We start from the raw sequence: 22,245 nt of genomic DNA, 5'->3' as shown, positions 1-22,245 counted from the left end.
TGTCTAAAGCTGAGGTAAGCCAAATTACTGTTTTCTAAGTACTGGTAACATTTCACAGAAGGATGTTATTTAGAAAGTGCTGGGAGATGTATAGTTACTTTCAACAGACAAGTTCATAGTTAAGTTTTTTTATATGTGCATTTTACAAATGTACATTTTTTTTCTGTGTGCAACCTGTATTTATGTTCCTTATTGATGTTCTCTCTCCTAGAAGTTAAATTACTGTATTAAGGAGTAGAAACATTTTCAGGATTTTGAAAGCATACTGTCAAACTACCCTTCAAAAAAAGGCCTCTGCCATAAATGTGATGGTTTATGCCCATTTCTCTGAATATTGACATTTTTCTTGCATATTAAACAAGTTGAACATTTTTTCTTTTAAAGTTTACAGACCCATTTGTATGACTTTCTAAATAAATCATGATCTCTACATTTGTTGAAGATTCTTTTTTCAAATAATTATAAAGTTTATAGTGACTAATAATCCTTTTATTTTTTAATAGTTTTTTGGTTGTATTTGTGCATTTGCTTTATGGTTGGGTTTATTTGGGAATGATGGAAAGGAAAATATTACATTGTTTTGATTTTGTGTTTATTCATTGATAGTCCCAGGCTGAGTTAAGGAACATGTGTTTTCTTCCATTCCCTATAATTTTAATTTATTTTTACTTTTGTGTATGGTGTGAGGTAGATTTGGTTTTCTTAAAACTATGTTAGTCTTTTAAAAATAGATGGCATAGGTCGTGTGTGTGTGTGTGTGTCAGAGAGAGTATTTTGTAGGCAAAAGAAAAATGCTATTTTTTATTGGACTAGTTTTCAGTAAGAAATTGAATGGTAGACTCTCCCTGCCCCATTTTTGTACAAGTTAGCTAAATAAGAAAACTATTTTAGCAAAATAAGTTTGGCTTTTCATGCTATCTTCACTTACATAACTGTATTTTAGAACTACACGGTTCATTTTAATACTTGGTAAGAAATGGGTAAACTGGTATTCAGGCTTTTGTTTCACCTGGCTTTGATCAATTTTTAATATTAAAATTAGTATTTTCTTAAATACTAATATTTAAGCATTTAATATTTAAATATTTAATATTTACTTAAATGCCAGATTTTACTTAATAGTGAAATAATTTTATTCAGCTTATTATGACTTCTAAAATAGACTTGTTTATCTCAGACTTGATGTATTAAACTATAAAATGCACTTTTTCATATTGTTTATATTGATTGTTGATTTATTATTAAAACCAAAATTTGAAGTAAACTCACTTTGCTTTTGGCTTTTTCATACTTAATTGTTTTCTTTACTTTACAGAAATACCGGTATCAAGATGAAGATACACCCCCTCAAGAACACATTTCTCCACAAATCACTAATGAGGTGATAGGTCCAGAATTGGTCCATGTCTCAGAGAAGAACCTGTCAGAGATTGAAAATGTTCATGGATTTGTTTCTCATTCTCATATTTCACCAGTAAAGGTAGGGTAATAACTATGTTATGCTATGAATTATGTTGTTTTTACAAGATGATTGCTATATCTTTGCATAGGGAATTTCATGTACTTATTAGTATTTAAAAATTTTTAATGTATTTTGTAAATGACTTTATTCTGCAATACTATCTTTCTTTGAGTCTAAAAATTCTCATGCAGGAAATAACTTTTATGTTTCAAATACCACATGAAGACATTTTAAACACATCTTAAATATCAATAGATATATTAAAAATTATTAACATCTTTGAAGACCAATATATGAACTTCTCTTGATCCTTTCATCTCTTTCTTCAAGTGACCACAATTCTGAATTTGGTATTTATTCTTTCTTATAAAAAGTTCTACCATATCCCCCAACTCCTGCCTAGATAACTCCCACTACCCCAGGATCCCTCAAATGGGGTGTTGGGCAGAGACAACTCGGGTGAGACTGTAGACACGCTGTTGCACAGTGTTGTAGAGTTGCTGAACTTGCTACCAGACTGTGAAGATAGCAGATCCAGCTGTATAGCTGGCTGTACCTGTGGCTGACCTGGACACCTGTCACCCTGTCCCAGCCTTCCTGCTGGAAGGCATTCTGTTCCTGAGCACTGGCTCAAAGCCAAGGCCAGCACATATCCTGTCCAGGCTTCTTCCCTTGGCTATACCATTTCCCACCCCAGTGTTGAGGGTAGAGATTGTGAGGCCTTAGGAGCAGGATGTTCCAGCTGTTAATTTCATTTCTGTACGTCTTGTACTCCCTGGCATCCCTGGCAGGGGCACAGATGTTGAAAGCCACCCCTGCAGCCAGGAGTTGCTCTGGACAATGCCCATCCTCTTTGCCCCCCTGCTGCCACTTAGTCTCTTTGGGTTTGTGGGGAGCATTTTCTCTGGCCAGGCCATGGCTCCACACCTGACACAGGCCTGATGACTATCTTTCCCCTGTCTTTTTTGAGTCTGCAGTGTTCTCTGGGTGGGGCTGTAGTGCTGACCATCAACCTGGTATTTTCATACCACCCTTTTGTGTCCAAAGGTTTCCCTCTATCCAGATCCTTCTGCCCCAGGAATCCATGTCTGGGACATGAGCTTCAGTCACTGCTGGTCTTCTGGCTCCAGTGACATCAGTGACAGACCCTAGAGGGTTCCTCTTCCCTGCCCACCTGATCACTTCACTCTCTGAATCTCTTACCCCATTTCCCTTCCCTGTAAAAAAAGGAGGTCTTTCAGTCCCAAACGCCTAAGTTCATTGGTGGAGCATGTCACTACATCTGTCATCTCTGTTGCAAAGCCGTGGCCAGCTCCATCCCCAACCAGAGTCCAGTGCACTTGTGCTGACTCTTGACCCACCCATCCTGCAGGTGGACTTTAGAGCTCCTAGCCTGTGACTTTATTTACCTTCCAAGCATTCCCTTTCACTTTGGTGCCTTTCAGTGAGCACAAGACCCTTCTTTCTCCTTGACATCTGCTGCCTCAGCAGGGAGGTGGGAAACTACTGCCAGGAAGACCCAAGACAAATTAAGTTGTCCATAATCCATCACCTGTTGCAATGTCTGCTGCCATTTTGTTTAATTGTTAGAAAAATTCTACCTATGTTATTTTGAATTGTCACATGCATGTGGTTTAAAATTCAGAGGCACCAGTAGGATGCCTCTCACCTCTATCGGGGTAACTGTGTAGTTCAGCTTTTCCCAGTACACAGGATCTGTGCACAGGCTGTATCTTGCAGAATCCTGTAGGTCTGCATGCCGCTGTTGCACACTCTTTAACAACTGGGCAGAAGGTTCTTGTGTGGACAGACAGCAGGTTGATGAGGAGTAAGCATTGCCACCAGGGGTGTCCTTGTGCTTATGTTTGTGAATGCATATGTTGACCTTCTAGAATAAACGCTAAAGGAATTACTGGATGAGAATGCCTGTCCTTTAAAATATTGAGAGTTATTGCCAAATTGTTGTCAAAAAAGATTGTCTTTCCAGAGCTGGGGTGTGGCTCAGAGGAGGAGTCCTTCCTAGCACTGGTGAGGCTCTAGGTACTGCATCCATCCCTAGTATAGCAAAACAGCTCATTGTCCCCATTAATACTCACCTCTCAGCAAGGAGAGTGCCACTTCCATGGGTTGTGACCCACAACATGCCCTTAAGCCTTTGGTCTTGACCTAATTTGATATGTAAAAAGATATTCTATGGTAATATTTTTTAAGCAGTTTTAGAGAAGTTTATTTAACTGTTAATTTATGATTGACATCTAATATTTATAGCTTGTTACATTTAGGAAGAAAATGTAAATTACATATATGAAAGTATACTTTTAATGAAACATGGTTTTAGCAGGAAATGGATGTATAAGTTTAGTGGTTTGTGGCATTGTTAGAAAATTACATTAAGAAAGATGGAAAGAAATCATGTTATTTTTATTTTGCAATTGGTATGCCATCTTTTACCATATGGCTTTAAATTTTCTTTCTATCCAACAGGTTACAAAGAATAGTTTGTTAATCCCTTAATAAAACATTTAAATATTTTTTAAAAAGGTCTACCACATATTTATATTTCTAATCAAGATATTTATTTTGTATGATTTGAATTCATATAACGGACTTGTTTTTTTATTCAGCATTATATTCCTGAGATTCATTATTTAAATTCACTGCTCTAGAGTTTTTCGGTTTAACAAATACACTATTTTTTTTAAATGAATTATTTATTTTAAAATTTTTTACAGACTGCATTTTGATTCATTGTACACAAATGGGGTATATCATTTCGTTTCTATGGTTGTACATGATGTAGGTTCATACCATTAGTGTAATCATACATATACATAGGGCAGTGATATTTGTCTCATTCCACCATTTTTCATACCCCCCCATTTCCTTTTACATAATCTAAAATTCCTCCATTCTTCTCTCACTCCCCCATTCCCCACCTCCATTATATAGTTTGATTGGTATTAGTTTCTGGTTTTTACCAGTAGTTACTGAAAGCATAAGATAAAATACGCACCTCTTCATGGATAATGCCAGACTATTTTCTAGTAGTTGTATAATTTCCATTTTCAAAAGCAATGCATAACAGTTTTTAATCGATCCATTTTCTCAATACGTGATATTCTTATCTTTGCCATTGTTTTAGTTTTGAAATAATATCTTGTGATTTTATTATGCATTTCCCTCTTCACTAATGATGTGGGATATATTTTTTGATCATTTAGACTTCCTAGTTTGTGACATTTCATTTTGCTTCTTTTGTATTGGATCATCCTCTTTACTGATTTGTAAGAGTTCTTTATACAGACTGAATATCAGTCCTTTGTTGCTTGTATGTATTGTTCATAAGAATCATTTATTAGTGAAATGTCCCTGGGTTTTATAATTCTCTTTGAAGGATGATTTCATGCTACTGATTAAGATCTTTAAAGATTATAGTATTATTCAGATTTTCTGCTAACATTTAATTTTGATAGCTTGTTTTTTCTAGCAATTTTTCCATTTCATATATATTTCAGATTATCATTTATAAGATCCTGTTTTTTTTTTTTTTTAATATCTATGGCTCATGTAGGCATGGCCCCCTTTCTCATTCCTAGAATTGCTTATTTGTCCCTTTTTATTTCTCCATCATTCTTGCCAAAAGATGGTCAGTTTCAAAGATTGTCTATTTAAAGAATCATCTCTTAAATTTTTTTTTTTCTCTTTTGTCCCTGAACTGTATGCTTCTACCCTTACCTTCCATTGTCTTATACGCATATATATGCATTTATGTTCACACATACATACCACATATATTAGTACAAATGTAAAATAACTGTATATATAAGGTACTGCATATCAATTAAAGATTGTGTTTGGTAGAAGCAATCTGATCCTTCCTTGGGAAACAAAATGAGAGCTATCCAGAGTAAAATATCAGTTGGCTGTTAGTGGTGGAGACAGTTCTTTTACCTTTTCCCACTTTCTCTTCTTTTTTTCTTTCCTGCTTTCAAGTTGATTCTGTTTAGATATTTTTCTAGTTTCCCAAGTCATTTGCTTATTGCATTATCAGCCTTCTTTTCCAGTTTGTAAACTCGCCTGCACTGTATCCTACAAATGTATGTTTTATTTATCTAACATTTTATTTCTAGTGTGATTTTTTTTTTTTTCTTTGCCCTGTTAGCAATTTAGACGTCTGTTTCCTAATTTTCAAACACAGGAAAAACTTTATTTCATGTCTGCTTTTAGGAATTTTATTTTCTCATCTCCTTTTCCCTTCTATTAGCTTAGAAGTTTTTAATTCTGCTATTCTTCTCTTCATGCTTATTCTAGAAATTTAAATATACATATTTAACTTATAAAAGTCTAAAATCAATAATTGTCTTTTTCTCTATTATGAACATAGAACCTCAGAACACTTGACATCTAAGTCCCCACTTTTGCTGTGTATGCTGTTCTTCTCAGTGTATGCCTATTTTATTTTTATTGAATTAATCTCATGTATTCGTTAGTCCAGAAACCCTCCCAAGATAGTTGTAATTCTTTTGTTTATGGTGTTTTAAATTTACGGTCACTTGGATTGTTGCAAATTACCCAAAGCCAATTTGAACATGGCTAGATCTTGGTCTTTTAGATGTTTTGGTAGTTAGTTTTGATATATATGCAGATTCTGATATAAGCAGGCGTTTAGTGAGCTAGCATACATAAACTATTTTATGTAGCCTGTTCTTAAATCTAATGAAGCCCTGGCTCTGGGGTTAAATAACATGGTCATCCTTGGCAGATGTTGTCCCAGAATCTCCAGCTGTCTCAGGGAGAGTAAAATGTCTTAATTTAGTCAATCTATAACTGAAATGCTACAATTTTACCGATGAAATCTTACCTTGTTATTTAATGTTACTAATTTAATCAATGATTAACACCTTACGCTGGTAATCAGAAAAACCTTTGGTGTTGATCAAAAATTAATATAACAAAAATACTTATAGCTGCCATCTCCAAATATCATCTTCCTGATTACAAGTTAGCCTATCAGTTTGGGGATGTGAATTCCTAATTAGAACAGTTGACTGCCCATAGTAATGGTTCTTGGCCGTTACTAGACATGGAGTCACCTAAGGAGCTTTAAAAATTATTGATGTTAGAGGTTCTGATTTAATTGTCTGGGGTGCAGACCGTCTTTGGGGAGTTTTACAAGCTCTCCAGTTGTTTCACATCTCCAGCCACACCACCACCACCTTTGTTGCTGCTACTCTTTGTTGTAGTATTTTAAAGTAAATTTGTTTCTCTATTCTCAGTCTGCAGTAAGACTTAGTATTTGATATTAAAAGAAAAAACTTATTATTCTCTTAAGATTCTAGCTTGGTTTCTTATTCTGTCTCCCTTGATCCCTAATCTCCTCACTATAAGAGCCGAAGTCAGTTTTACCTGATTCTTTTGATATCTGCTTTAAAATGCTCTTTTCTTTTGTACACATGAAAGAACTTTTTGTCATTTATTACATACGTAGGACAAATGATTATGATAAATTATAAAAGATGTTCCTTATGGCTTTTTGGCTTTTTATTAACAAATTTAACAGAGGCTTATTTAAAGGATTATATTATTAAAATTAAAATGCCTTTATCATCAGTTCTGTGACACACCAGTCTTACATTTTACTTTTTTTGAAGTTGGTATGTATCTTAAAATTGCTGGTGTTTTAACATTGCTGTAGTTGAATGCAGTCTTTGTGTAGTTGTACGTAAACATTGGTTGACACATATTCTGACAAGATAAAGGAAGTAACAGCATTAGTGCATTGTAGTGTACTGTGGTAAAAACCAACTGGTCTCATTGAGAAACAGTTGAAAACCTGGCCATTTATGTAAGCTATTCTCTTCCTCTTTTTTTCTTTTCTTTTCTTTTGGTAGGTATTAGCAGCATCAATCTTGAAACAAATAAGCCTCTGGGTGCTATTTAATTGAGCAAATGGTTCATCCTTTTGGCTTGCTGGCCATCTGATTTGTGTCTGTGAACTGTACAAATAAGGATTTTCATTCTTCAATAGAAGAAATAATTTAAATTTTGTTTTACCTGTTTCTAAATCACACTTTATGCCTTTTTTTAAAAAATAGATTTTTCCATATTATAAACTTGTTGTACCAGTTTTTGAATATTTAAATTTAAAAATTTAAAACGCAATACAGAATACTATAGTATATTTGTACCATAATTTGGTGAACTTGTCTGATGTTTGACATTTGTTATTTCCATTTTATTAGGGTTTGTAAAGAAAATATAGTGAATAATCTTTGGATATAAGAAAATACTTGGGCTATTCTTTAGGATGGATTTCCAGAAGTCAAATTACTGTGTCAAAAGCATACCAACATTTAAGTTCTTGATACTATTTGATTTGCATTCTGGTTCAATTGTAGTTTAGAAATTATTAAGGTGTCATTTTGGAAATACTTTACCCACTTCTCCTACCTCATACATAAGTTATTGTGGCAGTCACTCAAATAATTATTTGAGGGGTAGAATAGCTTAGAAATGGGCAACAATAATATCATGTAAAATGGTTAGGTTCCTTTAGTTTTTTGTTATGAGCTCAAAATTTTTAAAAAAACCCTATTTTGACATAATGCAAATTTTAATTAAAAAATTCTAAAACTCAGTGATAAAGTGCATTTTATTTAAAATATAATATGTAATCAGATTAGCAGTCTGTTTTTTGTTTTTTAAGAGCTAACATGGGACCATTTTCACTTTATAGTTGTGGTTTGGGGATGAAGCAGAGCAGCTGTTAAGCTATTCATAGAACTCAGTATCTGAATTATTTTGTAATTTGAAAAAGTATCTTTGAATATTAGTGATTTGCTAAGTAGAATAAAATAGGCACAGTCACTATAATACTAATGAAAGCTAATGGTAACAATTTAATAGACTATTTCAAAATTCATTTAGCTAGAATATTCATTTTGTTTATCTGAAAGTACATGTATTCAACAAACATTTATTCAGCATCCGTTCTGTGCTACTGTATTAGACTTGTGATTAGTATTTTTTAGTTATTCATATTTTTTATCAAAAGATGGTTAACATAGCATGATGTAACATGAAAAAATAGAGGGAAAAATTAATTTACTGCAGTTTTCTAAAGAAAGTTGACATTTGAGCAGGATGTTGAAGGATGCTAAGTCAGAGTTGGAGGAAGTTCCTGGGACAAATAAATACTGTAGAAGGGTGATAATCAGAGAAAATGTCAGCAATGCAGGAAAGTTCATTGATGCTTGTTAGAAACTGAGGACAAGGTATAAGGTAGCTATATCTTGAGCTGATGAATAGCCTCATAAAGGGTTTGCCAGTTTGAAATGTGCTATGAAATAATATATTGTGTTCTTAAGGTGATGCTGGTGGTGGCAGTAGTTCTCATCACTAAAATATGAGTGAAATAAGATAATGACTTATTATCTTATTAGAGCTTAGCATAAAGGTAATTATGATTTTATGATTTCAGAATCTAAAAGAGAATCTTTTTGGCTAGTATTGGAAAGTGTCTCAAGAAAGAAGTAGTGATGTAATGATGAAAAGAAAAACTATCTAATGTGAAAGAAAAGAGTATAATGGGCAAATTTGGGGGCTAAGAATAGTGTCAAAATTCTAAAAACTGAAAATGATTTGGAAATAGAAGTGGTCACAACCATAAATTGAACAGAAAAGTAAAAACAACCTTTTCAAAATAGGTTCAAATCTAGATAAAGTGACAAGGAGGGCAATAGGTATATTACTGTGTATATGGCAATTTGGATTGATCATTGAGGAAACAAAAGCATTTTGTTTGTTTTTTTCTTCAGCGGTAAATAAAATTTTTTCAAACTGGTATGTGCAAAGTAAAGAATGTTAAGAGGGACTTGAAATCAAAGAACAGGGCATATGAACAATTAATTCTTCTAAATGCATACATCTCCTATCCTGGATATATGTCTTCCAGTATTAGTAAAATCACCAGCAGCTGTTGGTAGTTTTTTCTTGAGAAATGAGGGTGACAAAAGAATGTACTCAAGCAAATATACCCCCTTTGAACTCAATATTTAAGGAATAGAACCTTTCCTGTTTTGAGCAAATAATGAACACTCTTTGAAATCAACTTTGTTTCCATATCTCTGGAACATTAAAATAGTATTGAATTTTATCTTCCCAATTTATTTGGATGACCCTGGTGTACTAAGATGTTCATATAATTTGTATACAATTTGACCACTAGATGGTGCTCACACAGAAAGGATATATATATATATATATATGTATAGTTTTTTTCATTCTCCCCCCAACACTAGATAAGTAACAAACCTATGTTCTTATCAATATTTTTAGTTCAGTCTTATCTCAGTAGAATTCCATATTATAATGGTAGAAGATTAAGGAAATACATATTATGGTGCTTTCACAGTGCTTTTACATCTTTGAGTCTTTTATTTTTTTAGTAGTTTTAGAGTTTCATTATGGTTTTGCCTCTTGTTCAACCTTTTAAATTTTTCACTAAGATCATTTAATACTTGCCATTGTTTTAATACGTAAAGGCTCCTCAATTTGCTTGTGAGTTTGGAAATATACACAAATAATTGAGCACCTGTCATGTACATTTTGAACTGTCTTTACTTTCATTTAATTTTTTTTCCATTTAATATTATAAAATACATCTTTTTATAGTCTAGTGTTTTTCATAACCATGTTTGAGGTTACGTAATTCACTAAATATATGTATTTTGTTTACTAAAAAAAGCTTTCTCCTATTGTTTAGGCTAGAGATCTATAACCATGCAATGAAGAAGAAAAAATTGTACAGAAAAAAAAGAATGTTAATCTTTATATAGCATATTAAGTTGTTAATTGTGATTGCTTTGGGTATTTTAGGTTGCATGTTAATTTTTAATTTGTTATTTTGAATATATTTTCCTGGTTTATCTATAATGAACTTAAATTTTGTTTTAATGAAGTTATATAACAAGATAGGGCCTTCTAAAGCAAAGAACAGTTGGTTGTCTTCTGCTTTCCAAACAAATCATGTGAACCAATTTTGATTTAGATGATTTTGTATATATGAACTTACCACTGGACAATAGATGAGATGATCCTAGATTTTTGTAGCACCGTAATAGGACACTTTCATAAAGGTACCTTTCTCAGAATTTTAAATTGTTTTCGTGATGTGAGTGGATTTCAATAGGATATTCATACATTGAGAAGTATTTTTTATCCCCCAGGAAATATGGAATGGAGCAATCTGTCAAGCTCTTTGAATTTCTAGAATAAATGTGTACACTAAGGACTTACTTTTTAGTCAGTATTCCTATTGTTTACATCTTGAGGTAGGAGATTTGCATTCAACATTTGTGTTCGTTGTCCTCATTATGTTAATCCAGAGTAAAAAACCCTTTATGGATTCCAACGGTATTTGGTTTTTCTTTTACCAGGGTTTTTCAGAGTATATGGATCATAGCACATATTTTGGAATAACCCAATAACTGCAGTACTTATAAGCTATGCTAATCAGTGCTTTATTAAGTATCTGTTCCATAGGAAAATTTTAATTTTTTCAGGAGATTTTATTTGTTTATTTATTTATTTATTTACAGAGAGGATTCTTAGTTCTCTGTCTCCCTTGAATGTGTTCCTCTGCTGTCTCTAATTAGAATCAGTCTGTCTCAGGCCACAAATTACCAGCTATTGCCTTCATAATCCTTAGGATGAAACAACAAATGGTTATAATTTCTGTCACAAAACATCCTAATGGCGAGGGTCCCACGTGGCTCTCAACCCTTTTGGGCATACTGTAGCATTTTAGGGAAGGAATCATAGAGAGAACATAAGCATGTTTGCTTACTAAACCAGATTTGCAGTGGACCTCAATTTATAGTTTGCAACACTACTTTCTAGTAGACTGCATCTAGTTGGTACTGGTAGGAACATAGATAAGCAAGATTTTGTTAGTCCACATCTAAAAAAATGTTTGTGACTGGGATTGGGGCTTAAGCTATGCTTATATAAGCTTAAGTTGATGTAGCTCAGTGGTAGAGCATTTGCCTAACACATATGAAGCACTGGATTCGATCTTAAGGACCACATTAAAAAAATAAATAATTAATATAAAGGTATTGTGTCCATCTACAACTAAAAAAATTTTTTTAAAAGTTTAAAAGTTGAATTAGTTATTAGTAAATTATGAAGTAGCATTTTTATTGCATATGATTTTTAAATAACTGTATACTACATACTATAATATATAGTAAATACCATAGCATTAAGAGGACAGGCTTAGAAGTGTTCTCAAACTTAAAAATGCTTAATAGTCACTTAGGTAACTTTTTAACTTGCACTGTAGGCAATTCTGAGGTTAACTACTATGTAGAGAAACACAGACCTGGATACAGATGTTAGAAAATGTCTATTTAGCAATCCAACAATATTATTTTGTGAACCAGAGTAGTATTTATATAATGTTAGATAAAACATATTTTACTGGTTATAAAAAATTATCAATTTAATTCCTTTATACTTTCACATTCAAAACTGTATAATCTTAATGATTATAATAACAATAGAGGAGTCATGCTTATAATTTCTTAACAATTCTTTTTTATCATGAAAGTTCCAGGAACCATGTATTTAGTTTGCTCATTTGTTTCTGTCTCCAGACTCTATCAACAGAAATCAACATATTACATAAAATGATTGTGCTGTATTACAAATGGATTTCTCCCTATCATTAGTTTCTCAGTCTAACATAGATAGTACCTTCAAAAAACTTAGATCCATCACTATACAATATAAGATCCTTCCTGGTCTCCAAATTTGTATGTGAATGACAAAGATTCTTTTAGTGAAATTATTTTAACAATCCAAACTGTTGGCAGAAAGAATCTTGTAATTTAAAATTCATTTTTATAATTTATGTAAGCAGTGAAGATGCCATTGGATTTTACTATAGACTGTGATTGAAACTTAGTAATCCAGGGTTTCTCCACCCAGTGCATTAAATCAGGCAGCCCCAAAGGGTCTTGGTAGTCCAGTGTTTATAACATCCTTCTTTACCTGCTAATCGACCTCACTTCCTGGATTTCAGTCCGTCTAGTTATCAGCTAACAAAAGAACAGCTTTTGGTTCCTGCAGACGCTGGTGAAAAAATAATCACAAGAAAGAAATCCACCTTATGTCGTCTTTTTTTGTCTGCAAAAATAAACCCAGCCATCATACAGCTAACAGGTACAGAGGAAAGATACAAGCTCTTTCATAGGAAGAAACTACAGAGAAAATGAGCATCATTTTTCAAGGTTTTTATTTTCTCTGATCTACAAGTGATGCTGCTGTAATTCTAGCTGCAGTTTTTACCGATCATTCACCACTCAGCAGCTGGTAGAGAAGTAAGACTGCTTGGCAACCACCTGCAGGGCTGCAGAGATGAATTACATTTTCGGAAACAACACACTTCTGTACTCTCGCGCCAGCCGAGGAGGCAATACTAGCTCTAGCCATGGCTCAGTAGGCCCAAAGCAGAAACACTGGGCAAAAAAGGGCTCATCAGATGAACTGCAGGCTGAGCCAGAACCTTCACGCTGGCAGCAGATAGTTGCATTTTTCACTCGAAGACACAGCTTTATTGACTGCATCTCGGTAGCTACCAGCTCCACCCAGGTAACATGCCACTTGTTGAAATTATTTTCAATATATTTATGTTCATTTTGCTTTACAAAAATGTCTTAGTACAGATTTCTTATTAAAATAGAACCTTATGCACTGAAATGCTGGATGCGCAGATATTTATGTTTTCAGTCCATCTATGCAGATCTTTAGCACAAAAGGGGAACAAAAAATATTTTCCCTTATGCTCTTATGTAATGCCAAACAAAACAGTTTTGTATTCTATTGAATGAGTTCTCTAAAAATATAAAAACATTAGCATTAAAATGTAAATTGATAATGCTCATTTCCTTATTTTTAGACTATTAAATGTTATAGAGTTTGATATTTGAGCAAAGAAAATATCTATTTGTTTAGGTTTTTGTGTTATTAGATAACCTTAGGGAGATTGTCATAGTAAAGAAATAGAATATAATAATTTCATTTTAGTGCTTTTGATTATAGGACAATTTAATGCACTTGGTTAGGATTGTATATGTTTATATCTTAAAGTTACATTAAATTGAGTTAGTAAAGAGATTTAATGTATCCTTCCATTTCTGTCTCTTAATACACACACACACACACACACACACACACACACACATACATATAAAATCTAGAATTAATTTGGAATTAGTAAATGTGTGCAATTATATGGTCATAAGAATTTTTTTCACATATTAAATCACAATTTAAAGAGATGAGAAACCACTAAAAGACTCCCAAAATTTAAAAAAGAACCCAACAAAATCACTTTTTTTTTTTTTTTTTGAGGAAATGAGTATTGAATATAGCAGGAAAAAAGTAAAATAAAATGAGTGAAATATCTAGTATTTGCTAGAAGTTTGGGATGGGGAAATATTAATATTCTTAAAAATTTGTTTAGCATATGTTTATTCAACTGTAGTAAAAATAAAAAGAAATAGTCTCATTTAAAAACAAGTTGAGAATGCTTTTGTCCTTTGACATCAATAATATTTAAATTAACAAAAATGCATACAGATACATACATATTCCTTAGGGCCTTTTAAAAATAAATTCCCTTAAAGCTATTTAAAAAAAATAATTAGAAGCAGCACTGTAAATATGAACTATAACTGTCACAGCTTTTTTGAGTTTGGTTATTAGAATTGTAATTTTGATTTTTAAATAATTTCAACTTTTTAAAGTAAGAAATTTTACTTGTTATTCATATAGTTTTGTGAGAAATGGAATTACCAGAGTAGGACGTGTCATTTTACATGTAGGCTCTGAGGTTACTTACAATCAAAACTTATTGAGGAACAATGATTAATTTCTCTTAAATTGAATACTGCCCCAAGAATTTTTAACTACAATTACATATATCAAAAAAAATGCAGAAACTAAAAGTTGCTGTTATTATTTTATAGATTAATATCAAATAATATTTTCACTCAATAAGAGATGCCTTAAAATCTTTGTATATTTGATATATGTGATAAATATAGCATATATATGGCTTATGTAAATTAGAGTTGTTAGAAATGCTCTTTTCTAAGACTTGACAGGAAGATTAACTTAACCTTAATTAATTTTGTGCTTTATATTACTTGTGTCAATAATTTTGTTAATTAATATAATAAGGAATAAGTGACCTGTGCATTATCAAGCCCTCCTTGGTTCCTCACCTCTGTGTCCTTCCTATTCTTTAGGACCACTTGATACCAGTCTGCTCAGCCCTACTTAGTATATTCAGCCCTTCCAATCTGGGACCGGTTTTTATATTCAACAGAAGTTTAAGGAACTCCAACTTTATACTCTTAGACTTTGTCTTCTTGGTGATATCAGTGTTTATTAATGATAGTAATAATCATGTGCACTTTGAATGACTGTGAAGTGGTAGGTCAGTTTGAATGCGTATTTAACAGCTATTCATGTATTTTGGAGTACTTGAAAATTCCTAAATAAACATAAATCATTAAGTATTCAGAAGGTTCCTCAGAACAATTGGCCTAACAAATTTAAGCTGAGGACAACAAAGCTCATTTCTTAGGAGTGACTGAAACAGACATGATATCTTGTCAGAACTGAAGAATATAAAACTACCTGAAGAGTAAATATTAGCCACATGATTTGAGGAATCTGCTGAAAGGAAAAAATACTTTAAAATACAGAAAAGCTGTTTTAAAATATATGGGCTATTTATTTATTTATTTTTTTGCAGTGCTGGGGATCAAACCCAGGGCCCTGTGCTTATAAGGCAAGCACTTTACCAACTGAGCTATCTCCCCAGCCCAAATATATGGACCTATATATATATATGTGTGTGTGTGTGTGTGTATATGTATATACATATACACACACACATATATAAAGGAATCATTTGTTCCAACAGGTACATTTTGAATTATAAGACATTTAATTTTTAGAGCTGTGCTTTAGATATATTAACCCCAAAATGGAGCTAATAATAGTATCCAACCTCATTGAGTTGCTTTTACTAAACGATTTAACATATATAGCATATGTAAAATAGCACCTGGCACATAAATTCTCTTAGTTAAATGAGGCTATTATTACAATTTTATTTTTAAATTATTTAACTCTGATAGTCTGTGGACAAATTCAGTATGGGTAGTTAAGAATTAGCATCTAGAGTAGTAGAGTATATTTAGCATTTAGCAAGTATTGTTGACTGAGTTCAGTCAATGCAAACCACCTGCTTTTTTAAGAACCATGAATCTCAACATCTTTCCTTATTTACTCATTTATTCATTCAGCTACCTAAGAGTATTAGGGGCTGAATCTTGGAGTGCTTTCACTGAACTGCCTCCCTAGCCCACTGATTGATTGATTGACAGGGTCTTGCTAAGTTGCTGAGGCTAGCCTTGAATGATGTGCACAACCATGCCTGACTGCAACCTCTTTAAATTGCGGGATTTAAGGGATGGATCCACATAGCCCCTCAAAGTCCTAATGAAAACCTAAGTCCCTGATCTTGCCTACCCTCTAAACGCTACTTCTGCAAATTGCTAAAACCATTCACAAGGAAAGGACTAAGTTTCATTGTTCATCCACTTCTTTGCAAGTTCCCCCAAGCATCATTGGAACTAATCGTAGATCCTTCATCCCTTTTAGCCTCAATCATCATGAAAAGCTCAAACTTTCCAAATTCGTTTCATGCACTTCCTTATCCCTGTGTTACGCTGGTGTATTCTTAATCAGTTTTAAATTCCCATTTGCCTTTAACCACCCAAGTCAGTTCACTACGTCTTTCAGAGTTCCCAGTTTTTTATCAGTAGAATCTCTTTTGTGCACTCTTTCATGATGGTTTATCACATCATTTTTTCTCTTATAGAAATGTTGCGTTCCCCTGAGAATACTGTTTTTACATTCTTCACCAAAAGTACAACTTCGGTTTCACACTCTATATTCCATGAAACCAACAGATAGAATTAATGTCTTTCTTTGCATAACGTCATTGATATTTTATGGATAGCTTTTTACATTCTCCCTCTTTAAAAAAAAAAGTTAGATGTTTCAGGTAGTATTTTCTACTTCTCATCTTTTGCTAGTCATCTGCATCTCTCCCAGTCACTCTTACTCATTGATTATTTCAACACCTGTTACTATTTTTTTCTCTGCCCACCATTCTTATATTCATTCTTAGTCATTTTCAGTGTTCTTAAATGGTCCATTTTAAATCTTGACTTCTCTGTTCTTTGATATCTTTATCTCGAGGGAATTTGTTTTATCTTTCACTTTAGGGATGGTTTAAATGGTTATGTCTGACTTTTTCAATACAATTAACTGTGCTACTTAAATAATCTTGATTAAACACATTTCAAACTGACTATCACTTTTCTTTTTCAGCTCACTTTCCTTAGTATGCCCACTACAGAGATTTTTTTAACCCTTTCCAGGCCTCCATCCCCACTTTTTACTATTTATTGTCCTTTTTATATGCTCTTACATCCCACCTTCCCTTGCTCAAATTCCATGGTCCATGACTATAAACTGCTTTATAAAATCCCTATTCTCTTGTCCTGTGTTACTTTATTGATAAAATCTAGCCTTGCTTAATTGCAGCTTTGCTTCCTCTGCACAGCTCCCAGACTGCACATTAAGCTTCCAATACCTGGTTCCTGGCCTTCATTCTCAGTTGATAACCTTATTTTGTGTGTCCTCCTGTTAAAATAAGTGAACCATCTGTGTTCCTAAAGCTCATCCTTCACTTCTGTATTAGATCTTAGTCCCTGTGACTATTCAAGGACTTCTGAAATTTTCTTTTTTCTTCACTGCGTCATCTTTCTTTTCCTCTATACTGGATAATTCCTATCAACATACATACCTGGAAAAATACCTTTCATTAAAGCAAATAACCAAACAACCCTCCTCATATGGAATATAAATTATCAAATGTAGTGATCAATTCTCAATCTGTGTTTTACTTGACACCACAACACAATTATTCCCTCCTTTAAATTATTTTTTTCTCTTTTTAACTCTTGGATGCTACCTTTATATTATGTTTATTGCTGTATCCCCAACTTCTCTAACAGGATGGCAACATAGTAAATGACCAGAAAATATTTGATAATTGAGTAAAGAGACAGGGATAATCAATTTTGTATTAAGGAGAACTACAGCAAGTGTGTTTGTATATCTTAATTCTCTCTTAGATCTTCTGTAAAGCATGTATTACTTCAGTGTTATACTGACACTGTATAGCTGGTGATTCTTCTTTGTCTCTCTGGGGAGAAATACACACAAGAAGTCAGAGAGAAGCTCTTCAATTCTCTCACACTAGGGTGACTATATACATAAACCAAACTGTGTAATTTTGATGGAAAGAGGGAACTATTAATAATTAAAGAAGGACAACAGAATAAATACAGACTTTCCAGGGAAACAGAGGCATGTGGTTACTTATTTGTATCCATTTATCTTCTGCCTGTTCCCACCTGGCATTGAGTCTAGATATTCCTACCATGACATCTCCATCTTGAACCATCCTGGGATTGATCTAATCTTGTTAATCTCTACATTTTTCATACCTTTGGTCATATGCTTAGTGATAATAGTGTTTTGAAGTGATAAATATATATAGCTGTTCTTGATCTCTAAGGAGATGCTTATATTTAGTGTAGTGCCTTTGTATAAAAGTAGAATATAGAGAGAGTAGATAAGCCATTTTATTAAACTACTTTGGAAGTGTTCACTCTGATTGATAGTATAGTTTCCAGGAAAGGGGGTAGAAATAATTTGCTATTATACTGATTGTGAGATGCTGACTCTTGACATAGACATTTTATTTCTTAATTTCCACTGATTCAGATTAGAAAAATTAATTGTTCCCCTTTTCACATAAAGAATATTATAGAATATACATTGCATTTCCATTTCTCTGAAATTCTTACAGGACATCTAAATGCATTTATTTTAAAATGTGCTTAAATGATATTTAAGAACCAGTCATTTCTATAATAGGACACTTTAGAACAAAATAGAGTTGAAGTTTAAACAAAAAGTAATTGTTTACAATGGTATATAAGCTTTTTATAAAATATAAAATTGACCATACTATTTAGCAGTTGCACTCTTTGCTTATGTAGTAGCCACATGAGTTGAAACTAAGGTCCATGCAAAAACCTACCTGTCTGTAGCAGTTTTGGTTGTAACTGTCAAAACCTACAAGCAAACAAGATGTTCTCCAGTAGGTAACTAGATAAATGAAATGTACTTCAGACAGTGGAATGTTATTGAATGCTTAAAGTGAAAGATTTATCACATCACAAAAAGACACGGAGGAATGTTAAATGCATATTACCAAGTAAGTAAAGCCATTCTGGAAAGGCAACATGCTGTATGAGTCTGACTTTATGACACTCTGAGAAAGGTAAAACTATGAAAACAGTAAAAAAGATAAGTGATTGACAGGAGATAGAGGGAGGAATGAATAGGTAAAGCACAGATAATTTTAATAACAGTGAAACTACTCTATATGATTCTATTCTGGTGGATACATGACATTATATACTTGTTGAAACCCATAGTATATCCCAACAGCAAGAGGGAACCCTGATCAAAACTGTGGACTTTGGGTGATAAGGATATGTCATATAGGTTCATTGATTATAACAAATATACCATTCTTACATTGGAATGTTGGTAGTGGATGGGCTGTGGGTATGTAGGGCAGAGGGCATATGGGAACTTGCTGTTCTTTCCACTCAGTTTTGCTGTGAACCTAAATCTGTTCTAAAAATTAGTCTCCATGGTTTTGCCTTTTCCAGAATGTCTCAAAGTTGGAATTATACAGTATGTAGACTTTTCAGATTGGCTTTTCTTTTGCTTAGAAATATGCATTTAGCATTACTCCATGTGTTTTTGTGGCTTGATAAGTTGCTTCTTTTTTTAAAAGTGCAAAATTAGTATCTTAATTTAGATTGGCTTAGTTTGAGAAACTAAATAAGTGAAATTTATTATATAAATTCTTCATAGATAGAAAATGTGTTGCTTTCTAATTTATAGCTGCTCTATAGGGTCATAATTATCAGATGTCCCTTCTCTCAAGAACACATAGACAGGGCTGGGGATATAGCTCAATTGGTAGAGTGCTTGCCATCCCCAGCACAGCACCACCAAAAAAAAAAAAAAAAAAAAAAAAAGAACACATAGACAAAAAGCAAGACATTCCATGGGCTGTAATTTCCATATTTTAGTACAGGTAACAAATTATAAAGAACTTTTTAAATAATGTATTAATAGCGGTGCTGAAAAATGACTGACCCACACACATATGGCGTTCATAGGAAATTTGACCTATATTTTTGCCCTTTTTTGTTTTTATAAGAATTGTAGCCAGGAGTGGTGTCATGTGCCTGTAATCCCAGTGGCTCTGGAGGCTGAGGCGGAAGGATCTTGTTCAAAACCAGCCTCAACAAAAGAGAGGCACTGGGCTGGGGAGATAGCTCAGTCGGTAGAGCGCTTGCCTCCCAAGCACAAGGCCCTGAGTTCTAATCCCCAGCACCGCAAAAAAAAAAAAAAGAGGCACTAAGCAACTAAATGAGACTCTGTCTCTAAACAAAATAGTGCTGGGGATGTGGCTTAGTGGTCGAGTGCCCTGAATTCAATCCCCGGTACCCCCCAAACCCCCAGAAAAGAATTGTATTTCATATCTCTTACTACAGTTTTATCTCAGTAGTAAATTGAATAATGATTTTGTTTAGTATCAACTGCTAAACTATAAGCTTCACAAAAACTGGTACAACAAGATGTGTGGGCTTTTGTTTTGTTTTTCATCCTCAGAGCCTAGCATGGAGAATGCACTTGATAAATATCTGTTGAATAAACAAAATACTATACAGGCACTTACTTTCATGTAATCATATGATGATTGGGAAAAGTTTGGAGCTTCTAAATATGATTTGGCCACTCCAAATTCTACACACCATTTTTAAGTAGAATTGTGTCTTAAAAAATGGCAAGAATATATGTGATATTTCATTCAGATCATATGTATTTTAGAAGTAATTCGCAGCAATCTGTGAAAAGCTGTGAGGTATATATACTCTTACACATATGTAGAATTTGAATTTATATCATTAAAATTCTACTTAATATTAATTTTTAAAAGATATTTTACTGTACTATTCATTGTACTTCCTGGCACTGTTAAATAACATTTTCTATCCTATATTTTTTAATCAAAGTTTAGAATTTGGATAAAGTCAAAAATAGTTGTTCAGACTGGAAAACAGTGGCCTACAATTATCACCTTATTTAACAAACTTTAAATAAACCTACTGATGTGATAATTTTACAGGCATATGCAAATTAGTGAATAAAGACTGGGCCTATTTTGTGTGAGTGCAAGCCAACTGGCTATGACATCTGTCAGCCATGAATTTTTGAGAGAAGTCAGAGCAGTTTTTGTTCCTGGACAAATTAACTTTCAAAGGCTTTACCCTATAACCCTCTTAACAGGAGTCCTGCGTATTCATTCTTTTTTCTTTAGAAAACCCCAAGTTGATCCTATTTCTGAACAGTATTTTCAGCGTTTATGAAACTAAATTCTGACTGTAGACATGACCAGGTAGCTCTGGAGTATGAAAAAGTTAGGTTTATGACAGAATGGGACTACTTGATTACAAGTTTTTTATTGGTCCTGAGAAAAAGAACAGGATATTATAATCTGGAATTTAAAACAGATATTCCACCCTCATTATTCTGTATTTAACTCTTGACTCTTCTTTGCAGAATCATCTAATGTATGAAAATAAATTAGTTTCTAAGTATTTTGGGAGACAGGAAAAACAAATAAAATGCATACCAATCTCAGAATTAATTGCTTCAACTATGCTATTCACTCTGTACCATACACCATAGCAAGATTTTGGAAAGAAAAAAAGAATAAAAATCATACCACTTTAATCACTTTTTCCAAACTGAAAGGCTATATACAGTATAAAAATTAGATTCTTTGAATTATGATAGCACAACTTTATTACATAGGCTGATTTTTGTAAAACTATTATCAAGAACTCTAGGTGAAATATGAAATGTCCATATATGTTTTTTACTTGTTTGTGTTTTGAGTTGTCATACCCAGGTTTGGGGGATGTTGCTTATTTTTATTATCATAGATTAAGTAGTGCAGCAGAAGTAAACCAACTATAGCTAGTGAAAACCAGAGAGGTCTTAAATTTTTTGTTTTCTTTGTTGATTTCTTAAACCACTTTTTTTTTTTTTTTTTTTTTTCATTTTAAAGCACCCTGAAGCAGGTGTCAGCAAACGACAATCTACAAGCTGAATCCAACCTGCCATCTGCTTTTATAAATAAAGATTTTTAGAGCACAGCCCTGCCTAATTTCTTTGTATATCGTCTGTGGCTACTTTTTAGATATAGCAGCAAAGTTGAATAGTTGCAACAAAAATGGCATGGCCCTTAATACTTCTTTTTTCTCTGGAAAGTATTTGCCAAACCCTAAACTAAGGATTGATGAACTATTATTTATATTTTGGAGTATTATATATTATCTTTGCAATAAGATAGTGCTAACAAAGATAAAGATAAAACTCTTAAACTCTTTAAGGAGATAGTGAAGTATACAGGATAAGTATACTGTCTTTGAAAAATGACGGCTTGGGTTTAAATCTGTATTCTACCATGTCCT

The 22,245-nt window shown here is 33.1% G+C and overlaps 1 protein-coding gene across 20 annotated transcripts in view; it reads left to right on the top strand.

The window, feature by feature from the left end:
* DLG1 (discs large MAGUK scaffold protein 1) overlaps positions 1–22,245 on the top strand; it is a 243,992-nt gene that overhangs the window by 99,525 nt on the left and 122,222 nt on the right. For 18 of the 20 annotated variants that reach the window (XM_079156167.1, XM_079156168.1, XM_079156165.1 and 15 more), the window contains exon 5: positions 1,316–1,480. In XM_079156167.1, coding sequence (XP_079012293.1) covers positions 1,316–1,480 — 165 coding nt within the window. Of the gene's footprint in view, positions 1–1,315; positions 1,481–11,687; positions 13,118–22,245 lie in introns of those variants that run through there. The other 2 variants (XM_079156163.1, XM_079156164.1) reach the window with 2 other exon arrangements.

The sequence above is a fragment of the Sciurus vulgaris genome (assembly GCF_902686455.1).
Source record: "Sciurus vulgaris genome assembly, chromosome: 10".
Classification (NCBI taxonomy): domain Eukaryota; kingdom Metazoa; phylum Chordata; class Mammalia; order Rodentia; family Sciuridae; genus Sciurus; species Sciurus vulgaris.
The sequence above is the reverse complement of the archived record's forward strand: the minus strand, read 5'-3'. Positions and strand labels throughout refer to the sequence as shown.